Source organism: Cupressus sempervirens, chromosome 11, assembly GCF_028749045.1.
Source record: "Cupressus sempervirens isolate cs-2001-9-10 chromosome 11, ASM2874904v1, whole genome shotgun sequence".
Lineage (NCBI taxonomy): Eukaryota > Viridiplantae > Streptophyta > Pinopsida > Cupressales > Cupressaceae > Cupressus > Cupressus sempervirens.
Window position 1 is genome coordinate 101,471,948 of NC_143128.1, and position 17,106 is coordinate 101,489,053.

The 17,106-nt window shown below is 35.4% G+C and overlaps 1 protein-coding gene across 1 annotated transcript; it reads left to right on the forward strand.

Moving 5' to 3' along the window:
• The first annotated feature begins 13,354 nt into the window (after nucleotides 1-13,354).
• LOC149528408 (putative disease resistance RPP8-like protein 2) lies at nucleotides 13,355-16,809 on the forward strand. Its single transcript, XM_089809258.1, has 2 exons — nucleotides 13,355-14,211; nucleotides 14,348-16,809. Exons 1-2 carry the CDS (start codon nucleotides 13,673-13,675, stop codon nucleotides 16,761-16,763), a joined length of 2,955 nt encoding a protein of 984 aa, XP_089665384.1. The 5' UTR covers nucleotides 13,355-13,672; the 3' UTR covers nucleotides 16,764-16,809.
• The last annotated feature ends 297 nt before the right edge of the window (nucleotides 16,810-17,106 follow it).

Genomic DNA, 17,106 nt, shown 5'->3' on the forward strand with positions numbered 1-17,106 from the left:
GATCAAAATCATTTAATTAATCAAAATTCATATTAAACCATTAATAATAATTTCAAATTTATAAAAAAAAAAAGTAATAATTACTGTCAATAATAACATATTATATAATAACTATTAACAAAAAATGTAACATTTAATAACATATATATATATATATATAAATAAAACTATAACATATATATATATTATAAAGTTGTTTAAATTTCATATAAATTAAAATATTAATAAAATTTAAAATTTAAAAAAAACCCTCCCCCCGCATTTAAAGCCTATTGACTAATGTTATTGTGCATAGCCCTACTGACGAAATATCAGGGTACTGTGTTAGTAGTACCTACTACTGTGGCAGCAGGACTGCCACACACACATTTTGTATAGCTACGGCATGAGGAAGAAAAAAGAGGAGAAGGGGGGTGGGGAGTTGGTGGCCCCCGCCCACCCAAACATTAAAAAAAAATTATAATTTTTTTTAATAAAAAACATAAACACAATGACCCCCCCCCCCCCCCCCCCCCAATTAAATAGACATTACTTCTTTTTAATATTTAATAATGTAATTACATAGTAATTGCAAATTACTATGTAATTACATTATTTTATTTTATTTTATTTTGATAAATTCTCCAATATAACCCTGGTATAGAAACCCATATCAAACAAACAAAATTGATTTTCTTTTCAAAACCCACATCTCAATTTCAAAAAATCCATTTATGAATCCCCAATTCATCAAACAAGTGTTGCAGAACTAAATTCATTCACAAATGTTTTCAAGAAATGAAGAGCAATAGTTTTAATATGAGGGTTTTTCAAATTTTGAAAGCATAAACATATATTTCTCAATCAAAGAACAATAAATTTGCATACAAGGGTTTTAACCCAAATAATATTTTGAAACCAGAATACCCAACAAACATGAAGAAGATAGAAGTTCGAAGAACAAAAACTATTGTACAAATAAATGATGAGATCCTACCTGGATCTGATGCTAAAACGACAATCACACAGAGCACGCAAATAATCCCCTTTTTCTGAAAACCTTCTTCTCCAAAAATTGCTCCTTCAAAACCCTGGTCATTGGAAAATGAGCTCTAGATCTCTAATAAAGAGTTCTCCCCTAAATTTAGGGCTTCGATTATGCAATCATGCAAGAAGATTCATTGATCTTTATCTTTTATTATTTTATTATATTTTAAATATTCATGCACACTTTTTTGGCAATTTAAAATATCTTTATTAAATTAATGCTTCCTCTCCCTTATTAAATCATGTGACATTTTTAATATAATATTTATTAATTTAACTAATAATATTATTTAGAATTTAATTAATTAAAATAAAACTTCTAAATAAATTATTATTAAATTAAATAAATATAAATAGGCCAAAATTTGAACTTTAATCAAATATTTTATTTAAATAATTTCTCAATTAATTAAATATACTTAAATATTAAATTTCTTTATAATTTTTTTCATTAAATTAAATCACGAGACACGTTTAATAATATATTTATTTATTTATTGAACTAATAATATTGTTTAGAGTTTATTATTAAATGGAACTCTTAAATAATAATAATTAAATTAAATTAATATAATTATGCCAAAATTAGAACTTTAATAAAATCTTTCAAATTTAATTCTTTTATTTAATTAATTTTTCAATTAATTAAATTTAATTAAATATCAATTTTTCTTTATAAAAATTTCATTTAATTAAATCATTAAATTATCTTTTAATTTGATTTAATTATAACAAAAAATCGCAATAGACCCACAAAACCAAATACGAAAACTCAACTACAAGACAAAGAACATAATCAACTCTAGGGTCAAGATCACAAATTCATGTCACTTGACAAATTCAGATAGGTAAACAGCTCAGATACTTGTCCTACTTTCTAGGACAATTGGCTTAGGTTAGAATTTGGACTCAAGAGTTATATCCTTACTTATACCATTGAAATACTGCGATAGGGTACGCTCATCCTAGCAATTTAAGGAAGTCGATACCCAATACCTACAATCTGCATAAAATCCATGCATGTACAAACACATATATTCTAAACTAAATAGACAATGGTGGGAAGTGGTGCATCATGTAGATCCCAACTAGCAGGCGCTATGACTTCAGGAACATCAATCATAAAGTAAAATAGACACATACACCATACACATGCAAGTATGGGGTAAGTAACCATAGAAACTACATATAATTAATCCATCTATCTAACATTATAAAATAACAAAAATCACTATATGAACATACATGTATCATCATCAAAAGCATAATCATGAACACATGAAATAAATAAGTAATTCAACACACATATCAATTGGATATGAAATACATTTAATCTAATATGGTAACCAAGTACTGATAATCATAAACATAAACATAAAATAAGCCTAAAAGAATTTGACAATACAATCATAAAAGTCAACTAGGGGTAGGCATTACAGCAACTGATCACCGATTGGATTCAGAAGAAAGTGAGAATTTAATGTTTAGAAGAACGCTCATCAAGGAGCCCATGAAGGATGATCCAAGTCAAAGAAGAGTCATGTTTAGGGTCAAATGCAAGGTGCAAAACAAGGTATGTAAAGTTATCATTGACTTTGGGTCTACTAATAACATAATTTCAGAAGAAGCAGCAGGAAAATTAAAGCTTAAAAGACTTCCTCATAACAGTCCTTATAGAGTCACATGGCTAAATAAGGGTTAGCATGTAGAGGTAAAGCAACAAGGATGGGTTGAATTCAATATTAGTAGGTATAAAGACAGAGTTCTCTATGATATATTTCCAATGGATGCATGTCATCTCCTATTAGAGAGGTCATGGAAATATGATAGGGAAGCCTAATATGATGGTAGGAAAAATGTTTACAAGTTCAAGAAAGGAGAGGAGTCGTATACCATTCAATCCTTGTTAGATGGAGAAGGAACACAATTGATGGGACCTAATGTCCTAATAGTAGGAGAAAAATAATTCCTAAACATCATGAAAGAAGGAGAGGGCACAAGGTATGTCATCATTGTCAAGCCATAGAATGCACAAAGCACAATTAGATCACAATTGCCTAAGGAAGTGCAGAACTTGTTGGATCAGTTTGAAGATATTGTAAGTGATGGGAAGCAAGCATTGCCACCTAAGAGGGCTATTAGCCATTAGATAGATTTCATCCCTGGAGCATCTTTTCCTAATAAGTAAACATATAAGATGACACCTAGTCAACATGAGGAGATAGCCAAGTAAGTGCAAGAATTGCTAGATCATGGATTAATAAGGAAGAGTGTGAGCCCATGTGTAGTTCCAATTGTCCTAGTGCCAAAGAATGGATTTACTTGGAGAATGTGTATAGATTCAAGGGAAATCAATAAAATAAAAATTAGGTACAAATTCCCAATCCCAAGAATTGACTATTTTCTTGATTGTTTGCGAAATGCAAAGTACTTCACTAAAATTGACTTAAAGAGTTGATATCATCAAATAAGAATTAAGGAGGGAGATGAGTGGAAGACATCTTTTAAAACCATTGAAGGGTTCTATGAGTGGCTAGTGATGCTCTTTGGTTTGTCAAATGGCCCCTCCACATTCACGAGGCTCATGAATGAAGTTTTTGTTGATTATTTCAGTGAGTTAGTTGTCATTTATCTTGATGACATCTTGATTTTTAGTAGAACTAAAAAAGAACAATTAAAGCATTTGAGTCTTGTCTTGAAAATATTGTCTGATGCCAAGCTCACCGTAACCCTTGCAAATATGATTTAATGAAGGAAGAATTGGTATAATTGGGTTTTGTCATCTCATAGGGGTAGCTCAAGATGGATCTTAGCAAGGTGGAGGCAATACTTAGCTAGCCAACACCCAAGCCTACCTTAGAGATAAGGAGATTCCATGGCTTAGCTCAATTTTATAGAAAGTTCATTAAGCAATTTAGTCATATTTGTGCACCCTTGTTGGAAACCATTAAATTTGGGATTAGAGCCAAGTTCAAGTGGACTGAATAAGCTACTAGGAGTTTTGAATGGTTAAAACAACAAATTGTCACTCAACCAATCTTGGTCTTACCTAGCTTTGAGAAGTTATTTATTGTTGAATGTGATGCTAGTAACCTTTCCATTAGAGCAACCCTTAGCCAAGAGGGTAAACCAATTACATTCCATAGTGAGAAGTTAAATGAAGAAAAGAGGAATTATTCTTCCTATGACCTTGAAATGTATGCCTTGGTCTAAGCCTTGAGAAAATAGAGGCATTATCTATTGCCTAAAGAATTTCTTTTTTTTTTCTCAGATAATTAGGCTTTAAGCTTTCTAAATTCCTAAGATAAATTAAGTCACAACCATATGAAGTGGGTGGAGCATATCCAAGCCCATACATTCACCATAAAGCATAAAAAAGGCATTACAAACAAATTTGTAGGTGCACTTAGTCATAGGTTGTTGACTATTCAAGAAGTGCAGATTAGGAGTGTGGGAATTGAAAAATTCAAGGAGTTATATCCTGATGATCCAGAGTTTTCCAAGCCATATCAAGTTTGTACTAATTTTACTAACCATTTCCATCATGAGTTTTTTGATTTTAAATTACAGGAAGGTCTTGTTCAAAGGAACTCGGTTATGTGTCCCAAGGGGATACATTAGTTAAAATTTGATCCAAGAGAAGCACAATGGTGCTTTAAGTGGTCATTTTGGAGTCCACAAGATAGTGGATCTAGTTCAAAGTTCTTATTACTAGCCTACTTTGAGCAAGGATGTGAAAAGGAATGTGGAATGTTGCATGGTTTGTTAGAAAGCCAAGGGAGTTGCCACCAATGCAGGAATATATCAGCCATTTCCTATTCCCCAAAGACCTTAGGAATGTTTAAGCATGGAATTTGTGATGGGACCGCCTAGAATCAAGCAAGGTTTTGATAGCATCTATGTCATTGTTGATAGGTTTAGTAAAATGGCTCACTTTTTACCATGTAAAACCACTCATGATGCATGTGCCATTGCAAATTTATTCTTTAGGGAAGTAGTGAGGATACATGGACTTCCTCTCAACATTGTGTCTAATAGAGAAACTAAGTTTATGAGTCACTTTTAGAAGACTTTGTGCCACAAGTTGGGTACAAACCTATCATTTGGATATGCCTACCATCCTCAAATAGACGGGCAGACATAAGTGGTTAATAGGAGTTTAGGAAACTTCTTGAGATGCTTGGCCAAAGAGTATGGTCAAAGTTGGGATCACATTATTGCCCAAGCAGAGTATGCATACAATGACACTACAAACAAAACCACTGGAAAATTTCCTTTTCAAGTGGTCTATGGAGAACATCCTAGAGGCATTCTTGAACTAAGAGACATGAAGGCAAGTGTAGAGGTTAGTGGAGTAGCTGAAGACTTTTCTCTTTCCATGAAAGAAGTTTATGACATGGTAAAACAAACCTTGGGGTAGAATACAGTAAAGAAGAAGCAATGGGTTGATGCAAGGAAGAGAGGTGTTCAATTTGCAGTTGGAGACTACATCATGGTTCACCCTCACAAGCACAAGTTGTCCAAAGGAGACTCTCACAAGCTACAGATGAGGAAGGTGGGACCATGCAAGATTTTGGCCAAGTGTGGAGCCAATGCATATCAAGTTGATTTTCTAGCAAATATGGGTTTATCCACTACTTTTAATGTTGCAAACTTGGTAGCCTAAAATGTTCCTATTCCACCCTCCATTCTAGTAGGGGATACAAACTTTCAAGACTTTGTAGCTACCTTGTCAAAGCCATCTACAAGCAAGTTGCAAGACGAGAAGATATTGAGCTCTAAGGTGGATAAGGTGACTAGGAAAAAAACCTACATGAAACATCTTGTGAAATGGATGGGAAAGTGAGATAATGAAGCCACTTGGGTCTCGGAAGGAGACTTCAAGAAGCATGTGATTGATCCTACTCTCATTCCCTCTTAAATTCCTAGAAGGACTTTCAGCTCATTAGGGGAGTATGGTGAAGGAGCACCTAGGATAAGTGTTTAGAACTTAGGAATAATGATGTCCTTATTTTGGAGGTCTTTATGCATGTTGAAAAATTGTGTAATGCATTATAGGCAACTTGGTGTCAAAATGTTGCATTGGCAAAATGTTGTCAATTAGGTCCAAAAGTGCCAGAAGTGCTAAAAATTGACTTAGAGTGCCAGTTTGGTGTAGGAGCATGGTTAGGAGTGGTAATGACCTAAACATGGTCTAAATAACCTCCATAGTTGATTTGGATTCATGTTGGTAAGTTTCATAAAGTTGAAAGAGTGAAAATGCAAAAAATGTCAATATTGTAAAAGTTTGTACATTGACAATTTTGCAATTTTGTGATTTTCTTGTCCAAGAAGTTGCAAAAGTAGTTAGAAAGCACAAAGAGGTTATCCATGAGTAGGTGTTGGTTTATTCAATTGGAAAATGAAATGTTAAAGCCCTCTAAATCACCATTGTAGTGGTTGGAAGTTTTGAGGAGTACAGATGCAAATGAATTCATGAAAAATGCTGACAATTTTGAGAGAAATAGAATGGATTTGATAGCAATGTGATACATCTAGTCTTTTGGTTTTTAGATTTGGTTTTTTCATATTTATTACTTTCTTTTTTCTTTGGTTTGAAGGTTCTATCAATCTGGTTGCAATTCCAATAAATGTTTTTGTGATTTGCTTATTTGTTGGCCAATATTGGGACATACTTTACAAAATGGTGTCTACTAGCATTCCCCATGTTTTGAATTCTCTAAAACCTTGAGAAATTCTAGTAGACACATTGTAATGTGTATCATGGGAAGGGTGGATCAAGAAGCACAAGGCCAATCCCTTTCCTTGGAAGCCCTAGACAAGATTGGGTTGTTCTCGGCTAGAAATTGAAACAAGGAAGGTAGTTTTCTTGCAAGGGTGAATAATTTTTGATGGAATGGGTATAATGGATGGAGAAATCATAGAGTGAAGATACCATGGGTGCAAGGAGAAGTGTTGAAAGTCTCTATTAAGGGAGAAATGACAAATTTACTTCTGACTGGTCTAGAATGTTGTCAAACCCTAGCAAACCCTCAAAATTTGCGTTAGGGAATCTAGTGTAACTTGGGAACCTAAGACCTTAGGAATTTTGAAGGTCTTTGAAAAGGGTATCTTGAACTAGAGTTAGTTTTGAGCCTTGCTAAGGAAAGATTTGCATAAGTCCAGTATTAGTCCATTAGGAGGGCTAATTGGGGGCTATTAGGTCTAAAAGGTGTTTTCTCTTGTTTTGAAGAGATCGTATAGGAAGCTAATGAATGGAATGTGAAAGATGGATGGAATGATTTCCAAAACACACTAGGAAGAGCCTCCAACCCTTGCAAGATAAGATAAGTCATTAGGGAGGCCTAGAAGGAAGTTACAAACTAGTATGGAAGCTTAAATGGGTAGGTTGGTCTATGGGCAAGTTGTCTCTAAGTGTTTAGGGTTAACCTTTGTGTAAGTAGAGCATTTCAAGGATTGGGCACATCTACCTACAGTACCCTAGACTATTCCTATCACAAATCCCTTGACTTGTCGATCAAAATGATTTAGTTCTAGTTGTTTGGCAAATTGTTGTACAAGATGCTAAGAGAATGAACTATAAATAACAACTAGAATTGAAAGAAGTGAAGAGAACGAGTAGATGACTATAGGCTAGGGCATGTATACATGTTTTTTTCCAGTATGCATATAGTGTGCATGTACATTTTTACATGGTGTGCAACTCATGATCATAGGATATACTAAATGGATATGGATATCGTGGAATGGGTGTATTGTGCAAATGGGCCAATGGGTTGCATTTGTGCTACAACTTAGTGTTGTTAGGAAGTCATCCTACAAAGATTGGTGCCACGTTTGTGCTGCTCAAATGCTACAAGGGTTGCAATGTTCTTAGGTCATAATTGATGGTGTTTTTCACATAGTTTTTATGGTCTCAAGGGGTACACATACTATTTCAGCACAATTTTTCTTTCAAGCATGGATAAGCATGGGGTGATTGCGTGAGAAGAAGGAATATTTTTGGGCATGGACTACACAGTTGTAATCACATTGTTTAATGTTATTGTTATCACTTTCATTATTTGTGCATCGTTGATTTCTTTTGGAGGTTTGTAATTAAAACTGTTGGAGATTAGCAGGGCAAGGGAGTAGGCAGGGTTGTTGATCTCAAATCATGTTATCCCTATAAATCCCCCTTTGTATATACTATTATGTTATCCCTGTAATTATCATGCTCTTGTGAAAACGAGACTTCATACGGATGTGAAATCACTCAATTGGAAAGTCTACAAAATAAAAACACAAAAACTACAAGAAACAAAATTCAACTAATTTGGGTGCCCGAAAAATTCCAATTGATCAAAAAAAATGTCATTTCATCTTGGACTATATAAAAGGAATGAAATGTGCCATTATCATGATAATGTAGATTTCTAGACCAACAATGAGAAGGCTTGGAAACACCCTGACTTTTTATATTTTTGGGTTTCTTCCCTTTCCATTGTAGAGGCTTCTCTGCTTCAACTATTGTAGCTTTTGAATTTTTGTTTCTTCTTTACTTCAAGTGTTGTAGCTTCTAGATCTTTTCTTCTTTTTTTCATTAGATTTTATAATAAATTTCAAACATCTTAAGTATTCTATACGCTTCATGTAATTTGAGACGCTTCCTCTAGAATTAAATTATATTATGATATTTGTACTAATAATGCTCTTGTTTCAAATTTTCTCTTATTTTTTATTGATAATAATAATTTTTCTCCTTAATATTTACCACACTAACCAATGAACTTACAAATAAATAATAATTATCTACTTTAATAAATATTAAAAAAAGGAACTTTATAAAAAGTTGAGACCTACAAATTCTTTATTTCTACTATTAAAAAGTAGAAATTCTTTATTTATACTAGTAAAAAGAAAATGATTGCAATAATATCCTAAAATTTAACGTGTGGACTGAAATTGAGACGACGGGATGAAGGTTAAAGACAGATTTTATGGGAAGCTCCATAATTCATATTCAACAAGTCCCCATAATTCATATTCAACAAGTCCTCAATGTAAAAAGATCCATTTGTTAAAATTACAAGTTCGAAAATGAAAACTTTATCAGAAAATAAAAATAATAATAATAATGTGGTCTTGCTTAAGTTCTACGCAATTCGTACGGATATCAATCACAAGGCGGATGCCGATCATTTTGAAAAATAAATTCATCGTGTCCTGCATAGAAAAGCAGATTGTGTCTACTCCCACACGGCAAAAACAACACGGAAAATGAATAAAGAGCGGTGTAAGTTTAAAATTGAAGCACTCAAATCGTAATAATTAATTTCTAAGAGTGCCCATAAAATTCTCTGAACTTTTGACTCATGGGCGATGGGATGTTATTGTGTTTGGCGCTTTAGTGATAAGATGAAGCGATGTCTATCTGGTCGAATATTTGCATCAGATGTGACATTTTGTTTGATTTATTAATTAATTTAAAAATCACACAAACATGGTTCTGTGAGTTTTAAATAAATTAATAAATCAAACAAAAGGTCACATCTGGTGCATTTCCTCGGCTTTTAGCCACGGGCATAAGATGAGGAGTCTGAGTCATCTGGTCCCACATGGAATCTACTTTAATCCTGCTTTCCTTCGTCCACTAATGGTCCATTCACATTTGCAAGAGTGCGGGAAAGAAATCGCAAGGAAATATCAAAGCGTTCAGTGTTCACATTTTTGAATTCAATATTCAACAAACAAGATGGTTATTATGGAGGTGGCTAGACAATGTGGAATTAGAATATTATGGGTTAGGATTCTATGAATGAATTGATGTAGAATGTTGATCTCGTGGGTAAAGATCAAGATTGTACATGGAATAGACACATCCACATCCCACACCTAAAGGACTATTGGCCCAATGCAAATGATTATTTATTTTGAGGTAAGGAAGAGAATATTTTCAAGGTTGTCAAAAAATGAGTTCAAAAGTTTCAAATGGGTGACAATTCCAGATTAGTTGGAATGTAATGTCAATGTAATGAGAAGAGACTTCAATACCACCATGCACTATTAACTAGACAATTAATTGGGAGAAGGAAATGAACATTAGTCTCAATACTATGATGATCCTCATTTTTCTCCACACTCAACCACTGTCAAATACAAAGATCATGAAATTTATTAAATAAAATTGCATTTACTGTATGATAAGAGGTAGGATGTTGAGGAGATTGTAGAGGAGGAACCATTCATACAACCTCGAGAATCTAGTGGGAAGAAAGTGGAACCTAGCAAGAAGAGGAAGAATATTACAATCATCCCCTTGGAAAACTCCAAAACAAATTAAAGTTGAGGAGCCACATGTAAAGATGCAAAAGCAGAAAACCCCTCCATCCAAAGAACGTACCATATCAACACAAGGAGAACTATGCCATCCAAAGGGAATGAACTAAAATAGGAGATATCTTTCAAATCAAAAAAATAGTATAAGTGAGAGTTCTTTAGGTTATTCACCTTCAAGTAGTACCCTTGACTTAGAAGGAAAGCTTTCGCCTAAAAATGATGATTGACATTGAAGGTTCTCCTTAATATAGAGAAATCATGCCTTTGGGTGAGGAACCTAATGAAAGTCTAGCAGTCCTCCAAGTCCATAATCACAAGGACGAGACCCAACCTGAGTGGGAAGATGGCATGACACTAGATTGGTTATGGGACACCATTTAGGATGAGTAGAACATTGTTGAAGCAAGGCCAATCGATAACATTGAAGATCTTATTCAATTAGAATAGGATGAGATTTAATTGATAGAGAGAATGGAAAGGGTGACTAGAGATGAGTTTGGGACTTGCAAATTATAAAACACCATTCCAAAAGTGAGCAAAGAAAAGAGTGATATGCAACTCTAGGATTGTGATATAATGGAGCATTATTTGGGGACTGCTAAAAAAAAATAGGGTATGAGGAGGTCCAAGAAGTTGTGAAGGCCATGAAAAGGAGAGTGGATAAAGAAATCAAATAAAATAGCAAGTACATGGAGGAGTATCAAAGGTGTGTAGCTTATCATAGGATCACGGTAATTCCCACAAACCAATTCAAGAGATAGATAATACTATTACACCACCACTCACTCTTTAGAGGGGAGACATTGATAGTATGAAAAGTGCATGGATCACACTTCAAGAGAGTTTGTTTTGGGTGGATAAAATTATAGATGAGGATTGACATTCCTCTTAATGTTAGTGGAGCAGTTCCAGGTACTAATGGCACTTAGAGACAAATTTTATGCTTTCATTAGTCTTTGGAATGAATCTCACCCTATCAGAGAAAGACTATATCTCATTTACAAGCTATGATGGATACCCTTGAGAAACTATTTGTGAAAGGGAAGGTCATCAAGGTGGGAGAGAAAGTAAACATAGAAGCAAAACACTTTATGTTGGCTCACAAATTGGAGGTTCTAGAGAGGACAAGTAACATGATACTACCCCATCTTGGTATTTTAGTTCACAACATAGTTACAAATATTCCACGCACCATTGTGGTTGCATTCAATTTCAAGGGATCAAGAGAGAAAGTGTAAACATATACATTTTGAGTGAAAGATTGATATATTTTAGTGGTGGGGAGAACAATATCATCAAGAGTGAGATCTTGGAATGTCTCTCATAGTAGCTTAGATCATATCTAATCCTAAGTGGCCTTGCATTTGTGGTGTCTTTTGATTGGTTGTTGCCCTCGTGAAATTTTGCAATTGGTTTGTTTTGAGATGTTTGAATTTCATTGGTTGGTAAGGTGGAAACATAGTTAGGGTTTGTAGGATTTAATCCGGGCCATTGATTCTAGTTTAATCTTTTTCATTCACAGTCATTTAGCTCCCTACATACACACTGCACTTCTCTCATTTGTAAAGGGAGATGTTACATTGGTGCAAAGATAATGGTAAATTTCCTCTAGTTATCATCATTATATATTTTGTATGGTGATAGATATGATAAAGTTTGTGTTATTGCATGGCAAACTTCATCCCCATTTAGAATAGATTTAATTTCAAAGTTGAATCCCATTTTAAGTCGTTGAGATAAAAGTAGAGTAGAATTCACTTCAAGTGATTTAGTTTAGTTGACTGAAAGTAGTTATGGATGCTTACTTGCATGACTCAAACAAATCTAGACCACTAGCTTCATAAGGATTGTAAGAGTGTCTTGTGCAATAAGCTAATGAATATTAATACTTAACTTTGATTTGTGTTGAGCCTTAATTTGCATCCATTTGATGGGATTGAATAGGAGACGTTGATATGAAAACCATTTGAGTACACCTTAGAAGCTTGTGGTAGGTGATTTGAGTCATTGATTAAGCTCTATGTAGTAGTCCAAGTCATTCACAAGTTCGTGCATCCAAGCTTAGGAACATAGGCAGTAGTCAAGTTTCCAATAAGTTAAGCAGACAAGTGTTGAAAACAAACCCCCAAAAAAAAATCATTGCACATTGTGAAGCCATATCTTTAGATGTGCATTGTCAAATCTTGAGAAATGGCATAAGTCCCCAAGTGTTTGCTAGCATATCAAATCATTTCACTGGGTAGCAATGTTTTAAAAATGCGTGAAACACCAAGGACAATCTTATTTTTCATATAGTTTATTAAATCTAATAGGAAACCATAAACCTCTAGAAGAAAGGATCTAATAGACAAAGAACAAGAGACCAAAGAGTTTGAAACCTACCTTGTTGGGTGAAAATGTGTATGCCTTCACTTGTCCTAACACACAAAAGATGTAAATGTGTACACTTTTTCATTTACTAATATTTATCTATATTTTTTCCCGATAACCTATGTTTCAAAAATTGATTTTCTTCCTTACATTTTTCTCTCATGACTAATAAAAAATTGAAGAAATGGTTCTTTTTAGATTTCATTAATATATCAAAAATTATAAACTATATAATATACTTTATCTTAAAAACATTTTAAAATCTACTATCTAAAATAATTGTATTTTACATCTAATGAATGTAGTTTACATATGTAGAGATGAAATAAAAACACCACACAACTTAGATAGTATTTATCAATATTGGCTAAAACATAATTCTTACCAAAAAGACACTTAATTTATTTTTTCCTAATAAAGAATTATGCATTACGTATATCTAGATTGATTTCCATATAACATTTAGAAAAATTAAGTATTTCCCTAGAAATGATAATTTATTTTTTCCAAATAAAAAACTTACGCATTACGCATATCTAGATTGATTTCCATATAACATCTGGAAAAATTAAGTATTTCCCCTAGAAATGATTTACCAATTTAGTGGCTACATAGCCACTGGCCACAAAATAAAGCCTTGCTTAAAATTGACGCAAATGAATTCTAATCGAGGGGTCTTACCGACAGTGGAAAGTTGGAAAACCAAAGTTGTTAGTCGCCATGCGAGCACTGAATCAAAGTCAACAATTGCAGAGAAATTCACATCTTCTTCCACACCTTTCCCAACCCATTATTCTTATCACTATGACTTTTTATTGGTTGTTCCCTCCTCTTTTTGGAACGGCATACACGCTTTGCTGGATTTGCTCCCTATTTGAAAATTCGCCGATGAGGTTGTTTTGCTAACATTCATTTCACCATTTCTAGACAACTATCAAAATCCGGACTAGTCCGAGCTATGCTTTGCTCTGTGGACTCCATGGCGTCTCCCTCTTCATCCCACAACCGTTCTTTCTCTGATTTTCAGAGAGAAACCCCCGCAGTATCTAGAAAAGTATTTGATGCATTCATCAACCATAGAGGCCCTGACGTCAAAGACACTCTCGCTTTTGCACTTTATGATTTGCTCGAGGAAAAGGGTTGCTGGGCATTTCTTGATGATCAAGAGCTACAATTGGGAGATCCAATCGACTCTGCCATACAAAATGCCATATATTCTTCCAGAGTGCAGCTCGCCATCTTCTCACCACGATATGCAGAGTCTTCTTGGTGTCTAGATGAGCTTCTTCTCATGTTAGAGACCAAGGCTCACTTTATTCCCATATTTTGTGATGTCAAGCCTTCTGATCTTCGTTACCCTGACAAGGGAGTTTATTCAGCTGCATTCGCCAAACATGAAGAGAAGGGGAGAGTCGGCAAGGAGAAGATTGACCAGTGGAAAGAAGCTCTCCATTCTTCTTCCCTCATCTCTGGCTACGAGTTCACCACATCTAATGAGTAAGGAATATTGGGTCCTTTTTCCCTAATTTGTTTAGATTGTTTGATTTCAGTCTCTTTTGTATTCATTGTTTCAGTGTTTTCCTCTTTACCCTCGTTATATTGATTTGAATTCTCACTGTTATGAAACTGCCAGTAACGTGGAGAGGCTGTGTACAAAGATTGCCTCGGCTGTGCAACAAGAGGTTGGGAAGCTGAATGTCCCAACACATGGGGAAGTTGGTCTTCAGACTGCAGCGTCAACAAGTAAATCAGTAGAGGTGAAGAAATCAAGTCTTCTACGCAGAGATTCACATCCAGTTGGTTTAGATTCCAAAGTTGAAGACATAAAAGGGTTTCTACAAGATCCACAAGTTCCTGTCATAGCCGTCGTTGGTATGGGCGGCTTGGGAAAAACATTTCTTCTTCAAAATGTCTACAAAGGCGTAAAAACAGAGTATGATCATTCTATTTGGCTCTCTGTTTCTCAATCTTATTCTCTCAAGAAATTGCAAAATGATATAGCCTCCCACATAAGTTTAGATAGTGAGAGAGTGAGTGAAGAGAGGGCGGCTGAAATGATTCAAGAGCACCTCGAAAGAAAACGGTGCCTGATCGTGCTGGATGATCTGTGGGAGATCTCTACTGAACATTCTCTGATTGATAAATTGGGTCTGCCGGCTCATACAGACTGTAAAATCGTGATTACCACAAGAGATAGGCAGGTTGCTCTTAATTCACGCGCTAAAATTTATGAGATGAAAAATTTGTTAGAGGAAGACAGTTGGAGGCTGTTTTGTGTCTACGCATTTCCAAATAGGGTGGGAAACACAGCGCCACCGCACCTGGAAGAGGAGGGTCTAAAGATTGTAAAGCAATGTGGGAATTTACCTCTTGCTATCAAAACAATTGCAGCATCTCTGGCTGACTCCACTCGTCTCAGCAAATGGAAGTTGAAGCGCCGCCAATTGGAAAAAGTAGTGACTCCCATTGGTGACCCGGATCACCTTGATGTCATGAAGACATTGAAACTGAGTTATGACACCTTGACTGCACACCTTAGACCTTGTTTTGCGTATTTCTCCTTCTTTTCCGAGGATCAGGAGATAGAGGCAGAGTATTTGATAAATCTGTGGATAGGGGAAGGATTCATCCCAGCAGGGGAGGAGCAGTGGGATGTGGCTTGGGATTGGTTAGATCAACTCGAACGGCTGTGTTTGCTTCAGCTCTATGAGTCTCCAATAGGTTATCTCAACAGAACTGTTCTTTACAAGTGTTGTAAAATTCATGATCTGTTGCATGACTTAGCCATACAAATATCAAAAGAGGATAAATGTGTTTTTTCTGTTGAAGAAGTGTCTTCACGTACAAGTGGTGCCACTGTCTGGCATCGGATTTTACTGGCCAAGAAAGATCTGGATGATTCGGCCATGTCAGAAATCCCCCCTGTGTATCTCCGTACACTCTTCCTGTCTCAGAATTGGGGTATTAGAAGCATTCCAGAAAACTTGTTCGCGGCAATGAGAGGACTGCGCGTTCTTGATTTGAGCGACACGAGTATTTCTACATTGCCAACATCTCTCGGAAAGATGATTCTTCTGAAAGTTTTGAATCTAAGGAGGACACAGATTAAGGTTGTACCAGAGTGTGTCAGGCATCTGAGAAGCCTCTTCTTTCTCGCTCTCCCTTACAAAGCATCTGGTGACAGCACATCTGAGTTGGCAGAATATATAAGTGAGCTTCAGCGTGACCTGCAAATGCATATAGAACTCCCTCGTGACAGCACATCTGAGTTGCCAGAATGGATAAGTGAGCTTGAGTGTCTCCAGCATTTAGAATGCCCTGATGTTAGCCGCGTGCCAAAGGGAATATGGAAGCTGCCCTACTTGAGAATACTGCGAACATCGGAGCTGTTCCAGTTATCCATAGAAGAGGACGGATTCATGAGGTTAGACGATTTGGTGAAAATGACTCAGCTTCAGGAATTGAGGTTATGTCTTCGGCATGAGATTGAGTTGAAGAGGATGGAAGAAGGGGTTCTCGCGCAACTAGTGAATATGCGTCATCTGGAAATAGTCAATCATGGGACGAAGCTTGGGAAGTTCTCAGAGAAAATGAGAGCAATGAAACATTTGGAACATCTTCACTTAAAGGGGTTTGTAGTTCCAGTTTGGATATGTGAATTTGAAAATCTGAGGGAATTGTATTTACGGGAGAATGAGATGGAAAGAATGCCAGAGGAGTTTGGAAAGTCGGGAGGGTTTCCAGTGCTCCGCATTTTGGAAATATCAAGTTTACATTCACTAGAGGAGTTCCCTGAAGTGGAGGATGGAGCCATGCCATCCCTCCAGAGATTTGTGATCCGGTTCTGTCGGAAATTGAAGAAAGTGGAGGGATTGGAACGGTTGAAAATGTTAGAGGAGTTGGAGTTCACTCACTCGGATGGATGGTCAAAGAGCATAAGGGAACGGGGAGACTATTGGCACAAAATCAAATCGGCAAATCCCGATGTTGTAATAAAGTATAAGGGCCCTCCATTAAAATTTGGTTATCGTGCTTTGGTTCGCCTATAATTTATGTAATTCAATTTTATTTCTATTCTAATTTTGATTTGATGCATCCAAAGAGTGAATTCAAAATTTTGAGAATATATATATGCCTATTCTACTTGTATTTCCGTTGCCAACTGGAGGGCCCGTCTAGTTGCTGGAATATAATTAGAATAGGAATAGAAAATTAGAATTCTTTTTTTAATTTTCTGTTTAGTGCGCCAAATTGAAATTGGGAATAGGAATATGTATTCCTATTTTGCCTCAAAATGAGCATTTGTCCATTCTCCAAGATACTTGTAATTGGAATTGCTATTCCCATTCCCATTTTGAATTTTTCTTATTTGAAAATGTTTTCAGATCCGCT

Coding starts and splice junctions, on each gene's coding strand:
- LOC149528408 (XM_089809258.1), top strand. CDS start 13,673: ATGCTTTGCTCTGTGGACTCCATGGCGTCTCCCTCTTCATCCCACAAC. Junction 14,212..14,347: donor GAGTTCACCACATCTAATGA/GTAAGGAATATT, acceptor TGAAACTGCCAG/TAACGTGGAGAGGCTGTGTA.